This window comes from Micromys minutus (assembly GCF_963924665.1).
Source record: "Micromys minutus genome assembly, chromosome: 2".
NCBI lineage: Eukaryota > Metazoa > Chordata > Mammalia > Rodentia > Muridae > Micromys > Micromys minutus.
This window is the reverse complement of record NC_137971.1, coordinates 24,648,335-24,666,121: the sequence shown is the minus strand read 5'-3', so window position 1 is coordinate 24,666,121 and position 17,787 is coordinate 24,648,335. Positions and strand designations below refer to the sequence as shown.

Genomic DNA, 17,787 nt, shown 5'->3' with positions numbered 1-17,787 from the left:
CAGAAAGGTTTAAGAAAGAATAAATACAGAGTACTCCCATCTCTCTCACACACACAGGAAATTGTGTAACTTCCACTGAGAACCATCACCCACTTCAAACCTAGAAAGATATGGTCTAGTGGTTGACCTACACAGAAGTCAGAATCCGACTTCCCTCAAGGCCTGTCTTCTAGACTCACAGAAGTGCTCGGGTCATAGAGATCTTTAAGCAACAGCTGAGGCAGTATCCGTTCTCCTAGCATAGAACAACACTCCCACAATGCTCCACTTTCACAAGCTGTGACTTACTACAGGAGCACTATGTTTAGGGGCTGGCATAGGCGGTCACTGGCCGAGGACTATGTTTCCAGCTTAGCCTCCCTGCCCATGTAAGATGTCTCTATATCTGAATTTCTTTATCTGAAGCTCTCCTTTCAGCCCAGTATGTCATATAGGGCGCGGCAGTAACTGAATTCTCCTGCTGACAGACTCCATTTCTCCATAAGACAAAAGACTCTGGCTTTGACCCTCAACCTCACACAGTACTTGGTGAGAATAACTGCTGCATTTCAACAAAGTCCTAGTCCCACAGGCTTGTTGAACTGCAGACTGGAAATAAGATGTGTCCTCAACTACTGATGCTCCAGCGACATTTCTAGCCTAGGAGCTTTGGTTCTTTTAACCCAGTGGAAGGACAATACCCAGCACCCTTTAACTCAGTTTTGTTCCCACTAGTTCCTAAACTCTACTGAGTTCCTCCTGGCCCCAGTCTAACATCACCTCCAGAGTCCTTTCCTTACCACCCACCTGCTAGCCAGGGCGATGATGCCAAGTTCCGGAGTGCTCAGACGTCTTTAGCCTCTCTCGTAGTGCCATTGACACACACACACACACACACACACACACACACACACACACACCAGTCACAGACCTCACCTCTAATATTAGTCTCATGACACAGACCCCCTTCTGCCGTTACCATACTCTCCTTCTGCTGTGACCACTACAACCTAATATCACTCCTTGTCAAACACACCTTACTCCGTGGGCTAACCCCAATCTACCCAACATCCTAATATTATTAAAGACATGTTCCAGATGCCTCACCCACCTCCATCCATATGTGGAGCAACTGTCACCAGACTGAACTATCCTTCGGCACTAAGCAACCCCGATGCTAAGCCCCTCCCCACTCCCACATCTCTTCTTATTAAAAGTCTACTACTTTGAGAGCATTTCTTCCATGATTTTACCATGTAAATAATCTTTTGAAGAATGCCCCCAAGCCATATGTTTTATTGTGTGCTTTTCTCTACCGTTTGGATTTACATTCTGCTGCATGTATTTATTACCAACTAAGGAAAAAGATGAAAAGCCAAGAAAAGGGTAAAAGAGGATAGGGCAGGGCTGGGGCTCATTGGATAAGTGTGTAACATTTCTGAGGTCCCTGGATTTGATCCTAGGCATTGAATAAAATACTGCATAGAACACTGCCCTTCCTACTTTAAGATATCATAAGGCTGAACTCTAGGTAACTGTAAAGAATGAAGCAAATAAGTTATTATTATTACTAGTTGATGCTGTAATAAAGGCAAAGCACAGAACTTGAACTTCAGGCAATTAATGATGAAGAAAATATCCCTGTGAAAGACTTAAAAATGCCCAGGGAATAGAAAGCTCTTTGTTTGCTTCTGTCATTAAGGCAGAGACCCATCACAGACCCCCCCCCCCCAAGATTGCCTTGATGTTCCTTCCCAATTTCCCCTGGGATGTACTTCACTTCATTTCTTTTAAATTACCTCTTTTCACAAAGGAAGCATGCAATCCGGTTGAATTCCAAAGCTGAAGCCTAAAGCCTGGAGCAGCAAATTGACAGAATTCATGGCAGAAACCCAAGGTTTTTCTGCGAGGAGTCAGTGCTAAGAACCACTGCAATTGACAGGGATTATGAGAGGTTCTTTAAAGAGAAAGACAATACAGCCACCAAGGAGAGGTAGGTAGACAGAAAGGAAGAGCTACTTCAAAACAATCCCATGATATTCTTTTAGAGCATGGTATTTTAGAAACTGCTTTCTAGTGCTATTCTTAAATGATGTCAAAGAACAAGTACTCATGACGCATTAGTTAAAAACTATTTGCGACAGTTTCAAGTCCATGAGTAAAATCACCCAATTAAATGGAAAGTAAGAACCATTGTGTGTTATCACATGGTTATATTTTTATTACATTTTTTGAAATGCTTAGGAAATGATAAAAGGCTTAAAATTGATAGTAGTGAATTAAAATTACCAGTACAACAGAATTCACAGCTTTTATCCCTGCATTCATTCTGTTACCCCAAGGAAAATTCTCAAGGGCCTGCTGGACTCCTGTGGCTCTGGTCATGGTGATTAAGAAAATGGAAAGGAATGGGTAAGTATTTGAAAGTAACAACATACAGTATAGATTGTTCACACAGGAAACAAAGAAGGAAATTGAGGTGTAAAATTAAAATAACGGAGCCAAGAAGGCTGAGCAAGAAGCAAAAGTAACACACACATGAACCCAAACAGCCATACTGGAAGAAACAGGCTGAAGAAATTAAAGGGACTTTCCTGGAGTACTTAGGGTGGCCACCAGATGTATGAGGGATGGAGGGAAAGGAGGAAGAGTCTAAGGCTTTCTCCTTTACTCTGAGCTGTGGATTGGATGTCATTGTCACTCTTCTAGAGACCAGTGACAAATTATATTATCACTCAGACTTATTGAATATAACCCTAAATGGCCCCCAACCTAACAGCATCAAAGAACAAGTCACCAAAACATGAGACTTCCAAAAGCAACATATGTCAAGTCAAACCAATTAACAGCTTTCCAATTCATGTTTACTTGAATGTAAACTGTTCTCTGTAGACCATGTAGGTTCTTACTCGGGTTGAAAGTGTTGTTTATGATAAAGTATCACTAACCTCAAGAAGATTTAAACCCACAGGAATGAGAACTTCTAGAAATAAAGAATATTACACAATCCTCTTCCTATTTTTACCATGCATCTCATACACAGAAAGCCTTCCAGTGTTTCTAGAAATACCAGTGAAGAAACTTTACATCCAAATATATTTCAACATATAAATGAGGTAGAACACAAATATTCAGATGACAAAAGTATACATACAGACTTTCTGTGTAGAAACTCATGCACAACAACAAGAATGATGTATTTTATAAACCCACCATAGTGTATGACAGTCATATGAACAAATTGAATATGAATCTTCTAATATTGGGACTGATTACAAAAGTGCCTGGTATAGAGTTCAAAAATGGCTGCCTTGTGAATTCTATATAATAGTTCTGACAGTAAATACATCCAAAAGTTGTTAGTTATTTTTTAGGCCAACAATCTTAACTAATTTTCTTATCGTTAATGGTTATAAATTCAAACTGAGAAAGATGTAATTATGCACCAATAATTCTTATATCAAGGGACAATCGACTATTGCCTGTCAGGCAAATATAGCTGGCCATCTCTTCTATAAAGTTTTGTTGGTACATACCCAAGTCCTCTGCTCACTTAAGTGGATGACAATGGCAGAGACAAGCAGTTTCAAAAGAACTATATGACTTTCAAAAGCTCAAAATACTGCTATTTGGTCCCTCAGCATGTCAGTCTGCTGGACCTGTCTAGGACTAACAAGAAACAGCACCCAAACCTTGGCATTAGCTGAGGACAGACAAGCAAGAATCCTTGTGCTTTATTTGAGCTGATTTATTTTTATGAAGGGTACGGTAGCATGAAGCTAAAAGCCCTTCTGAACACAGGCTTCCTGGGCTGAAATCCAGCTCTATCAATCTCATCTGAAGGACCATGGGGAAATGCCTTGATCTCGCCAATCTCTTGTTTTATCATCTTCAAAATGGAATGAAAAAAGCGGCTCCAACATACAGCTCTGAAGATGCAGTGGTTCTCAGTGGAGTGTCTGAGATGAAGCCTCCACTAATACAGGCTATTATTCCAAACAGGAAAACTTGTTCGTGTTACTTATTTTTCATTTCTATTCTCATACCTTAATTACCTTTGAATTTAATATCTAATCAGTTAGATTATCCTTAAGATGAACTGATGAGGCCTATAAATAGAGAGATGACAGGTACATCATCTGCACTCTTCTAATTTGCACACCGGCTACTGAATGGGACCTCTTAGCACTATCCTCGAACTCTTCTCTGCCCTTCACACCATTTCCAAAGACTTTGCTCAAACACGCTCTGCACTGTGTTAAAAATAAAAATAAAAATCAACACACTTTCCTCTCTCTAGTGAAACAATCCCAGTGCCGGTCAAAATAACCTAGCTATTTGTCCTAAGAAATAGCTGTTTCCAGGGGATACAGCAATACAGACTACAATGGGGAACCCATCAAATACCCCCCTTCCTCCGACTTACTGAGGCAGTGCTACTTTATCAAAACATCCGCAGCTGTCATCATTTCACCTTAAACTGTCTTAAACCTTAAAACTGCCCGGTCCAAGCTCTAGAGCTCCTACCAATGACCCGGCTTCATTTCCTGTATCTGAGAATTTCCAGATTCTGATTGGATGGGCCCTCCTACTGCACAGCGTATCGAACACCCTCAGCTCACTTAGAGTAAGAAAGACATTCTAACTGTCTTGTTAGCAAGTTGGTGTCCACTGTTCCTAGGTCCTCCATGTGGCAGCTCTTCACTATCTCAGACTAAACTCAGCCAAAGTAGACTTCTATGATGATTATGGTGCGCGAGTGCGTTTGCTGGAATGATCCATACTGTGACTATATGATCATAGTCCTACACCAGCTACCCTGAGCCACAAGATAATTCCTTGAGAACTGGGTAGCCTGGTAGCTATGGCCATGACCATCAATATTCTATAAATGTCAGACACAGAAGTAGATTATAGAAATAGAAATCTAAGCTATAGCTCCTTCCCTAAGAATTTCAAAGTCACAGGGGGTGGAATATTCATTAAGTGGGGCCCTGTAAAGTTTGAAAGGCTCTGTGGATTGATTAATGTGTATTGAATAATGAGTATTATAGAACCAGATTTTTTAAAATGTTTTTTTTTAATGCTACCTTTCGTGCTGTGAATGGTCTGTGAATGTATTGTGAATGTGCATATATTCGAGTATGCACATGAATACTCTGATGCTACCCAGCTCAAGAACCAGACTAGCTCTGCTCTACCTCTCATTCAAAGACAAACACACTTTAGTGTTTGGAAGACATGTGGTCCTAGGATTGAGGCCATGTGGAATCTAGACTAAGTTGTAGACAAGCTGACAGGGAGGCTGCCTGGGAGGCAAAGCCCTCACCCTTCTCAGTTCATCCTCTCTCTTCCCACTCCTCAGTACACAGGAGCATCACCTCCACCAGGAGCTATGATCTCATCCCAATTTTCTTTTCCTTCAACTGTCTAACCTCCTCTACATGATTTTTTCTTTAAAACTGTCTTCGTTTTGCCTGCTCACCACCCTTTCATCTTTCCTCCCTCCTCTGTGGCAATATCAAATGTATTAATATGGGGGTTACTTGTGAGGCTCCCAAGTCCTCAGCACCATCAGCCCTTTGTGATACATTTTCAGATTTCAACTCCCTTTGTTCTCTGGAGTGCCAGGAGCATGTTCCAGACAACGTCAAAAACTGAACAACTCCAGCAGCAATTAGTTCATGGCTACTGCGACAGGAAGGACTCCTTCACAGCTCAGTAGCTGGTAGAGGCTTGTCCCAACATGTCATCTGTATGCATGTAGGTTCCATACCAGAAAAAAAAAATCACATCTGCTTCCTTCCCCCCCAAAAGGCATTTCTCAGGGAACTATGAGATCACCAAAAATGTTTCATGAAGATGGAAGTACGAAAACAATTAGGATGGTGATGTCATATGAATTCAGCTTCACAGATGGACATTTTGAGATGTTATTTATGATGAAGGAAATGGATAATATCACCTCTTATGTCACCAGGCATAAGAAATAAATTCATCAGCAGACCAGTTTCCTTTTCCCATTTCAAATACCAACCTGTCATTGGGGGTTTTGTAAACCTTATCCTGCATGAAAGGAAGTATTCTGAATATTCACACCTGATGTCTGGTTATAATAATAATAATAATAATAATAACAACAACAACAACAACAACAATAGTAATAATAATAATAATAATAATAATTGTCTAGCTACTGATGCAATGGGCTCTCTCCAACCTTCAAGCAGCTTCATGAAAGGGGGAGGGGATAAAAGGATGGTAGTAAAAATGATCTTACAGCGCAAACTCGGATCTCTCGGGCCTCTCAGCAAGTTTCAGGGCTTCGTGCATGCCTGCAGCAGAGAGCTTCCGGTTGATGTTCCGGTACTGGCACTGAAGTAGGCTACGATAGGTGGTCCTCAGGTCCCGGTTGAAGAAGGCATATATAAAAGGGTTAATGAGAGAGTTTGCATAGCCCAGCCACAGACATGTCCTCTCCACCCACAGAGGGATGCAGCTACAGGAGGTGCCACAGATAAAGGGCCTTGCTGTGGACAAGAGGAAAAACGGCAGCCAGCACACCGTGAAGGCTCCCACGATGATCCCCAAGGTAGTGGCTGCTTTCTGTTCCCTCTTGAAGATGGAGATGTTTTTCCTTTCGTGTTTGAGCAGTCTCGAAAGGTTCGCACACTCTTCCACCTCCTTCTGGAGCTTCACCACACCATTCAGGGAGATGACGCTCTCAGGCTGCACGCGTGGGAAGCCCGGGAACTTATGTTTGGCTGCACTCTTCCTGGCGGCCTTGTAAATCTGATAGTACATGAACAGCATGACCGACATGGGGATATAAAACGCCACTGCAGTGGAGTAGATCGTGTAGCCGAAATCCTGGCTGATCAAGCACACTTTGTCATCGTTCACATTCTGAGCCCATCCGAAGAGAGGCGGTAAGGTGATGGAGGCAGAGAGAAGCCAGACCGACAGAATCATTTTGGCCATACATTTCCCATTTTGCCTCACGGGGTACGTGAGGGGTCTTGTGATCCCAAGGTACCTAGCAGAGAGATGGAAAGATAAGAACTGAATACACTCATCACTGGCCACCCGTGAAGTGCTACCAGCCAGACACTTGTAGCAATCCTCACAACAGCCCAGTAAAACGGTTACTTCCATTTTGCAGATAGGTAAACTGAGGCACTGTTTCCTTACCTGTCTTATTCCATGCCATTTCATTAAACTGAGGCACTGCCAAGTGTTAAGTATCCTTTTGGTAAAGGTTGCCCTCGTTTTACTTACAGCTTGTAGATTCTGATAACCTAAGCAGCCACGGAGTGAAGATGAATTGTCTGTCCATTCCTAATGATCCCAATGACAACCATCATTAAAACCTGGCAGGGCTAAGACATCACTCCTCAAATGCAAAGTTATGGCACATCTTCACAGCTTAGTAAGGGGTCCGTCACGCTGATATCATTTGCCCACTCATCTCCGCAGCCTTAATTCCAGTCAGCTTTTAATGCCTTCCAACTGCCCCTTTGCAGAGGAAAGGAGGTGTACCCAAAGGATCACAGGTTTGTGAACAATCTGAGAACTCGTAAAATTTACAAATGGAAGTAGGAAGTGATTATTTTTATTGCCATAAAATTCACAAAACAACAACATCAGAGGGCCATTCCTTGAAATTAAAAGTAGCTGGCCTTGTGCAGTTTTGAGATAAATCAAAAAGAAACGGTTCTCATAAATGGTAGACAAATCCAGTGTCTTCCTCATGTATCTTCTAGAGAGATAAAGAACGGGTCTATGTAGTTTTCTGGGGTTTTTTATTATTATTATTTTAAATCAGGGACTAACAATGCCAAAGAGATAAAGCTGTCAGACTGACAAGACGTACACAGTGAACTGTTTGGCTAAAGGCTTATTATTTGTAAACATTTGGAATGTTTTCTGTATATTTAATTGTCTTGAGAAGAGCTTGTCACTTGAGTGGGGTTTTGCTTCCATTGTGCACTATAGAAGCAGGAGTTTCTGGCTTGCGCTCCAACAGCTCTTTTTCTGAAAGTTCTCAATTAGTTAAAAACTATTTTATTAAAACTCTGCTAATGCTCCTGATGCTTAAGTTGTTCCACAGAAGTTCAAAAATCTTGCTCCTTTTTGGTAAACATTATTGCATTGCTGCACTGTTTACAAAACAGAGATGCAGTAAAAAATAAACAAGTCAGTTTTGTTTATGCACCATGAGTATCTAACTCTTCATCCTTCAACAAGTTCCATTTCTGGAATTGGCTCTAAGATCCTCAGGAACCAAAGTTGTCCAAATCCTTTATGTGGATATTACATAACCTATACACACCCACACACCCCCCCCCCACACACACACGCAGACACATACACACACAGACACACACAGAGCTGTTGACAAAATCATGTCTAGATGAGTTATAACCGCTAGTAAGCTAGAAACACTATGTAGATAGTGTATTGCCATAGTGTATTGATAACCCTGGCAAGAAGACAAGTCTGTACATGTTCAGGACTGATACAATCATCATAAGCCCAACCATTTAGCATATAACCTGTGGTGGACTGAGTCTACCAATGGAGAAATCACAATACATTGCTGTTTTATGTTGACCATATTAATATGTTGACCATAAGAATAGAGCTGTTTACATGCTAAATAGTTTATTAATGTAGAGCATATACCAGTAAACTACAACGGCAAACATCTTTGAACGCAGCACAATGTGAAACCCTGAGGAACAGAAGGAAGACAGAATAAGTAGAAAGGAATTATCTGTGCCTTCCAGGGACTTAGGTGTTCAACCCATAGTTTCCTCATTTTAGAAGCTTTGCTGGGTATGGCGGCTCGTAGAGGCTGAGCAACTGGTGGGTGGGAGACCTGGGCTGCCGGGGAGCAGAGAGATCTCTGCAGAGCCCACACGGAAAGTGCAACCCCTGCCTTGCCTTGCCCTGCCTTGCCTGATCCAGCAAACAGGAACAGAAATTTAGAACTTTTGTTCCCACGTGACGACTCTGAGGCATAGAACAGGGCCCGGCCCATCTGACACCTGGACCAGTGGAGATTCAGGGACACAGACCAGATACAAGGGAAAGGCGAGAACATATCACTGACAACAAAATGGCAAGAGGAAAGCGAAAGAGTATATCCCAAGGAAACCAACCAATCTAGCAACACCAGAACCCAGCTCTCCCATAACAGCAAATAACGGAATTCCAAACACTCCAGAAAAAGAAGACACAGACCTGAAATCATACCTCAAGACGCTGATAGAGATACTTAAACAAGAAAGGGAGGAAAAGCAAAAAGATTCAGAAGCTTTTAAAGAAGAAACAAGAAAAACACTCAAAGAACTCAAAGAACTAGAGGAAAAAAGAACCAAAGAAATAAAGGAATGGAAGAGGGAAATTAAAACGGAAATTGACGCAATAAAGAAAACACTAAAAGAGATAACCCTAGAGGCAGAACACCTAAAAAAATATCAGGAGTCACAGAAGCAAGCATTTCCAATAGATTACAAGAGATCGAAGAGAGAATCTCGGGGGCAGAAGACAACATTGCAAACATAGACAAAACAGCCAGAGAAGATGCAAAAACAAAAAGCTCCTAACCCAAAATGTCCAGGAAATCCAAGACACAATGAGAAGACCGAACCTAAGGATAATAGGAATAGAAGAGGGAGAAGAGTATCAACTAAGAGGCACAGTAAATATCTTCAACAAAATCGTAGAAGAAAACTTCCCTACCCTCAAAAATGAGATGACCACGAGCATAAAAGAAGCCTTCAGAACTCCAAATAATTTGGACCAGAAAAGAAATACCTCCCGACACATAATAGTAAAAACATCAAGTGCCCAAAGCAAAGAAAGAATACTAAAAGCAGTAGGGTATAAAGGTCAGGTAACATATAAAAGCAGGCCAATCAGACTCACACGCGATTTCTCAACAGAGACTATGAAAGCTAGAAGAGCCTGGACAGACATCATGCACACCCTAAGAGAGCACAAGTGCCAGCCCAAGCTGATATACACAGCAAAACTATCAATGACCATCGATGGAGAGATGAAGATATTTCAAGACAAATCATAATTTACACAATATCTGACCACAAACCCAGCACTACAACGAATTATAGGTGAAAAACCCAATACAATGAGGGAAAATACAGCCTAGTAAAAACAAGAAAACTGCTAAACAAGAAAATTAAAAGAAGAAAAAAAAACAGGCACAACTCAACCCAAAAAAGCAATAATGGCAGGAAACAGAAACAACTATTCCTTGATATCTATTAACATAAATGGACTCAACTCCCCAATAAAGAGACAGACTATCAGACTGGATACATAAACAAAATCCAGCCTTTTGCTGCATACAGGAAACTCATCTCAGAGACAGAGACAGACACTATCTCAGAGTAAAAGGGTGGGAAAAAAACTTCCAAGCAAACAGCTCCAAGAAGCAAGCTGGCGTGGCTATTCTAATATCAAATAAATTTCCAACCAAAAGTTATCAAAAAAGATAAGGAAGGACACTTTTTACTCATTACCGGGGAAATCTGTCAGGAAACTCTCAATCCTTAACATATAAGCTCCAAATAAAAAAGCACCCACATTCATAAAAGAAACCTTACTAAAGCTCAAAAAATACATCTCACCCCACACAATAATAGTGGGAGACTTTAATACCCCACTCTCACCAATGGACAGATCATGGAAACAGAAACTGAACAAGGACACTGCAAAACTAGCAGAGACTTTGAACCAACTAGAATTAATAGATATATACAGAACATACTATCCTAAAGTAAAAGAATACACCTTCTTCTCACCACCCCATGGATCCTTCTCGAAAATTGACCACATAATTGGACACAGAATGAGCCTCCATCGATATAAGAAGATTGAAATACTCCCATGCATCCTCTCAGATCACCATGGTCTACGGCTGATCTTTAACAACAACAAAGACAAAAAAAAGCCCACATACACATGGAAACTAAACAACTCTCTGTTAAAGTATAGCAGGGTCAGAGAAGAAATAAAGAAAGAAATTAAGGATTTTCTAGAATTCAACGCAAACGAAAACACAACATACCCAAACATATGGGATGCAATGAAAGCAGTATTGAGAGGAAAACTCATAGCCCTAAGTGCTTCCAAAAAGAAACTGGAGAGAGCTTACATCAAACACCTGACAGCACAGCTAAAAGCCCTAGAACAAAAGGAAGCACATATACCTAAAAAGAATAGACTGCATAAAATAATCAAAATTAGGGCAGAAATAGACCAAATAGAAACAAAAAGAACCATTGAAAAAAATCAACAAAACAAAGACTTGGTTCTTAGAGAAAATCAACAAGATTGATAAACCCCTAGCCAGACTAACTAGAGGGCAAAGAGAGAGTATCCGAATTAACAAAATCAGAAAGGAAAGTGGAGACATAACAACTGAAACTGAGGAAATTCAAGAAATCATCAGATCCTACTACAAAAACTTATACTCCACAAAATTGGAAAATCTGGAGGAAATGGAAGAATTCGTAGACAGATACAAGATCCCAAAGTTAAACCAGAACCAAGTAAACCATCTAAATAACCCTATAACACCTAAAGAAATAGAAGAAGTCGTCAAAAGCCTCCCAACCAAAAAAAGCCCAGGTCCAGATGGGTTCAGTGCAGAATTTTATCAGACATTTATTGGGGATATAACACCAATACTCTCCAAACTATTCCAAAAGATAGAATCAGATGTAATATTATTCAACTCATTTTTTGAGGCTACAATAACCCTCGTACCTAAACCAAACAAAGACCCTACAAAGAAAGAGAACTTCAGACCAATCTCATTTATGAACATTGATGCAAAAATACTCAACAAAATCCTTGCAAACCGAATCCAAGAACACATCAAAACGATCATTCATCATGACCAAGTAGGCTTCATCCCTGGGATGCAGGGATGGTTTAACATAAGGAAATCCATCAACGTAATCCACCATATAAACAAACTCAAAGATCAAAATCACATGGTCATCTCACTAGACACTGAGAAAGCATTCGACAAATTCCAACATCCCTTCATGTTAAAAGTCCTGGAAAGAACAGGAATCCAAGGTCCATACTTAAACATAATAAAAGCAATATACAGCAAACCAACAGCCAACATCAAACTTAATAGCGAGAAACTTGAAGCAATCCCAATAAAATCAGGGACTCGACAAGGCTGCCCACTCTCCCCCTACCTATTCAACATAGTACTGGAAGTCCTGGCTGGAGCAATTAGACAGCAAAAGGAGATCAAGGGGATACAAATCGGAAAGGAAGAGATAAAAACATCACTCTTTGCAGATGACATGATAGTGTACTTGAGTGACCCCAAAAATTCCACCAGAGAACTCCTACAGCTGATAAACAAGTTCAGCAAAGTGGCTGGATACAAAATTAACTCGAACAAATCAGTAGCCTTCCTATACTCAAAGGACAAACATGTGGAGAAAGAAATTAGGGAAAAGGTACCCTTCACAATTTTCACAAAAACTATGAAACACCTTGGTGTGACTCTAATTAAGCAAGTGAAGGACCTGTATGACAAGAACTTCAAACCTCTAAAGAAAGAAATTGAGGAGGATCTCAGAAAATGGAAAGATCTCCCATGCTCATTGATTGGAAAAATCAACATCTTAAAAACGGCCATCCTACCAAAAGCAATCTAAAGATTCAATGCAATCCCCATCAAAATTACAACCCAGTTCTTCATTGATTTGGAAAGATCAATGTGCAATTTCATGTTGAATAACAAAAGACCTAGAATAGCGAAATCCATCCTCAACAACAAGAAAACATCTGCGGGAATCACTATCCCTGACCTCAAGCTATATTACAAGGCAATTGTGCTGAAAACTACATGGTACTGGTACAGAAATAGGCATGTGGATCAATGGAAAAGAATAGAAGATCCAGAAATGAGCCCCCATGTATATGGTCACCTGATTTTTGACAAAGGAGCAGTAAACATTCAATGGAAAAAGGACAGCCTATTCAACAAATGGTGCTGGTCCAACTGGCACTCAGCATGCAAAAGAATGAAAATAGACCCTTTCTTATCTCCTTTTACAAAGCTCAAGTGTAAGTGGATCAAAGATCTCCACATTAAACCAGATACACTGAAACTATTAGATGAGAAAGTAGGGAAAACCTTAGAACACATAGGCACAGGAGAAAATTTCCTGAACAAAACACCAATGGCTCAAGCTCTAAGGTCAAAGATTAACAAATGGGACTTAATGAGATTGCAAAGTTTCTGTAAGGCTAAGGACATCGTCAAGAAAACAAAACGGCAACCAACAGAATGGGAAAAGATCTTTACCAACACCACATCAGATAGAGGCCTAATATCCAAGGTGTACAAGGAACTCATAACGCTAGACACCAGAGAATCAAATAACCCTATTAAGAAATGGGGTACAGAGCTAAACAAAACATTCTCAATTGAGGAATATCGAGTGGCTGAGAAATACCTGAGGAAGTGCTCGACATCCTTAGCCATCAGGGAAATGTAAATTAAAACAACCCTGAGATTCCACCTCACACCAGTCAGATTGGCCAAGATCCAAAACTCAGATGACAGCAGATGCTGGGGAGGTTGTGGAGAAAGAGGAACACTTTTCCACTGTTGGTGGGGTTGTAAACTAATACAACCACTCTTGAAATCAGTCTGGCGATACCTCATAAAATTGGACATAGTACTTCCTGAAGAACCAGCTAGTCCACTTCTGGGCATATACCCCAGAGACACTTTAATATACAACAAAGATACATGCACTACAATGTTCATAGCAGCTCTATTTATAATAGCCAGAAGCTGGAAAGAACCCAGATGCCCTTCAGGAGATGAATGGATACAAAATTTGTGGTACATTTATACAATGGAATACTACTCAGCCATCAGAAACAATGACTTAACCAAATTCTTAAGAAAATGGCTGCATCTAGAGAATATCATCCTGAGTGAGATAACCCAGTCACAAAAGAACAGACATAATATGCAGTCACTGATAATGGGATGCTAACCCCAGAGGCTCGACCTGCCCCAGAAACAACTCACAGACTGTGTGAAGTTCAAGAAAAAAGAAAACAAAACAAAACACAAAGAAAAAAAAAGTCATACTTAATCCTTACACACCAAGAACACATTGACAAACTCCGGGTTACACCCTGTTTTTTCATGTACTTTTTGCTCATTGTGAATAGTAAGACCTTAATGCAGAGTATCAAACCTTAAAAAAAAAAAAGGAAAAAAAAAAAAGCCAAGCACTGACATAATTGTATTTGTTTACATTTATGCAAAAATGTTTAATTTTTTTCTTTTATCTTTGTTTTTTAAATAAAGTTTTTTTAAAAATGTATCTCAATTGTACAGGTTTGAATGATTTTAAATTTTTTTAATTTATAAATTTTGCTCTTGAAGGTCTTTTGTTTATTTGCTTGCTTGCTTGCTTGTTTGCTTGCTTGCCTAATTTAGTCATTCATTTTATACCGTGCTTACTACCCCTTCCAGGTAATCCCTCCCACAATCTTTCCCCCACTCCTCTGTTTTGCCTCTGAGCAGGTGGAAGCCAGTGAGTATATTAAAATGTTATTTTTCACTTTAAGAGCAAAATAAAATATTTAAGATGATTCTAACATTCCTAAATTACCTAAAGACGTCTAACAATGGAGGCAATGTAGAATATAAAATCCTTTGAAAGTGGAAAATTAAATCTTATATTGTTTTATTTGATTAGCATGTCAGAAATGTTTTATTGCAGTCACAGATTTGCACAATGGGACTCACAAGTACTTAAAGTCCTATAATTAACTATATTAAGAAATACTGCTAGTCAGGGAAGTATTTATTCAAATTATGCGTTCATTCTCCCTAAAGCTTGTATAGGATCAATTTTATTTTCAACATGGAGAATAAAAAAGTAGAAAAAAGTCACAGATTGATTCTGAATATTTCTTAATTGAGCACAGTTAATATTCATAATACCAATATTTAATTTAAAAGAAAGGTATTTATGAAGCCTTCAGAAATGAACCTTTAAAGTACATAAAAATGTTAAAATACAGTTGGTCTCAGAGACAAAGATGCCAAAGTAATATATAATTGAGAAATACAAGCAATTCACATCAGGAGTGCAACTGAAGTAGGAGATTCAAAGAAAGAGGATTAAGAAGCCATAATCCGCACAGAGAGGGATTGGAGACAAGCTTACTCCTCTGCTTGCTTCCTGTTCTAGTTGTATAGAAATATAGATAATGGGCCTTAATTAAACAGCTTCTCCTGCACTTCACTGCTGCAGGATAATATCCAAGAAGTAAAAGAAATGGGTGGAATTGTTCTAAAATAAGTTCACACACGCAGGCTCTTCTTCAGACTTTCTCCCTTTGGGGAAGAAAATTCCAGCCACAGTAGAGGTTCCACATCTAATAAAGGTCATGACCAGCTTCTGAAACGTGAGGTTCTAGAGTCACCTTTCTCTTCCCAGAAAGTTTGGAGACCCAAGAAAAACTGTGTTTGGAACTGTCTACATGGGGTCTTCATTGTAGACATTGGTCAGATGTCTCCCTCTGTGGGTTCATAGGCACTGTAGTATGCTTCATCTTCATCTCCAGTGATGGTGACTGATAGTGTTTGTAGTCTCAGCTGTTTTTGTTTAAGGACTGCACTAAATGAAACCATCTTAGCTTTTATGTCTTACTCAAGTTAGAGAGGATATAGATATGTAATACACAACAGGGTTTTGTAAAACTTTCTGGCACAGTTCATATTAAGGGACATAACAACCACATTTATGCATATAGATTAAAATTGGTATGTACATATGGAAGCCATAGGTTGACTTCAGGTGTCTCTTTGATGACCCGCCACATTATCTTTTGAGACACAATCTCTCACTGAACTCAGAATTTGCCAAATGGCTAAACTGTTGGCCAGAAAACTCCCAAGTATCTGACTCTTATCCTATCACCTCTAGGGTTATAAACCTGAGAGCATGCATGACTTTGTTACATGGATGCTGGAAATCAGGTCCTTATGTCTACATACTAGATTCTTTACCAACTGAGGTATCTCCCAAGCCCTATTTCAGACCTTCTAAATATTGATTTTTTTCTTCTATTTGCAGTGCTAGGGATCAAACTAAGAGTCTTCTGCATGAGAGAAAGTGTTCTTTGAGCAACATCCTCAATCTTTAAGTGCTTGATCTCAATGTACAAAATTGATCTCATAATCTAATAATGCATTATGATGTAAAGTTGAAGAAGTAATAGTGTTCAATAAATATATAGAAAGATAGTCACCACATATCAAGAGAGAAATACACATAAAAGTACAATAAGATGCCTTACCATTTAGATGAATTAAAGATGATGGTGGTTATGATGATATATACATCTAACAAGGGCACATGTTCCACCATGTTCATAGAAACCTTATTTATAATAGCCAGAAGCTGGAAAGAACCCAGATGTCCTTCAGTAGAGGAATGGATACAGAAATTGTGGTACATTTACACAATGGAGTACTGACTGCTCAGCTATTAGAGACAATGACTTTACAAAAAAACCTAGGCAAATTGATTAATCTAGAGAATATCATCTTAAGTGAGATAATTTAGTCACAAAAAAACAGACATAATATGCAGTCACTGATAATTGGATACTAGCCCCAGAAAGCTCTAAAAGCCCAAGAAACAACTCATAGACCATATGAAGCTCAAAAAAACAAAAAGAAAAAAACAAAAAACAAAACAAACAAACAAAAAAAAAAGGCCAAAAAGTGGAAGCCTCCATTCTTCTTAGAGAAAAAATTAGTGCATAGCACCCTCTCACAGTATGGTACACATAGATTTTACATCATTAATAATTCAAAATCTTAAAGTGTAGCCTTGTGGCAATTCTTGGTATTTAAAAAGTGTCATGTTTAATCTTTACACACCAAGAAAACTTTGACTATTTCCATGTTACATTTTGTTTTACGCATACTTTATACTCATTGTTACTAGGAAGATTTCAATGCATGCTATCAATTTTTTTAAAAAATCAAGTACTGTCAAAAATATATTCTTATAGTTTTGTGCAAAAATGTTTTTAAAATTTGTACATTTATCTCTGTTTTTTAAAATAAAGTTGCTTAATTTTATGAAAACACCAAATACACAGAATACAGAAAGAATATTGAAAGCAGTAAGGGAAAAATGTCAAGTAACATATAAAGGTAGACCTATCAAAAAGACACCAGACTTCTCAACAGAGAATCTAAAAGCCAGAAAATCTTGGACAGATGTCATACAGACATTAATAGAACAAAACAGCCAGCCCAGCCTACTACACCCAGCAAAACTCAAAATTACCATAGATGGAAAAACCAAGGTATTCCAAGACAAAAGAAAATTTAAATAATATCTTTCTGCAAACCCAGCCCTACAGAGGATACTAGAAGAAAAAGTCCAACATAAGAAAAGAACCTACATGCAAGAAAAAGCAAGAAAATAATCTTTCACAACAAGCCCAAAAGAAGAGAAACACACAAACATAATTCCATCTCTAACAACAAAAATAACAGGAAGCAACAATCATTGGTCCCTAATATCTCTCAACATCAATGAACTCAATGCCAAAATAAAAAGATATAGGCTAACAGACTGAATACATAAACAGAATCAGCATTTTGCTGCATACAGGAAACACACCTCAGAGTCAAAGACAGACATTATTTCAAAGTGAAAAAGAAAAAGAAAATTTTTTTCCCAAACAAATGGTGAT

The 17,787-nt window shown here is 39.1% G+C and overlaps 1 protein-coding gene across 1 annotated transcript in view; it reads right to left on the bottom strand.

Annotated features, from left to right (window-relative positions):
- HTR7 (5-hydroxytryptamine receptor 7) overlaps nt 1-17,787 on the bottom strand; it is a gene marked incomplete at both ends in the record, with an annotated part of 101,621 nt that overhangs the window by 1,655 nt on the left and 82,179 nt on the right. Inside the window, one exon of the mRNA XM_080913555.1 lies at nt 6,260-7,015. Within this exon, the coding sequence (XP_080769681.1) occupies nt 6,260-7,015 (756 nt within the window). The remainder of the gene's footprint in view (nt 1-6,259; nt 7,016-17,787) is intronic.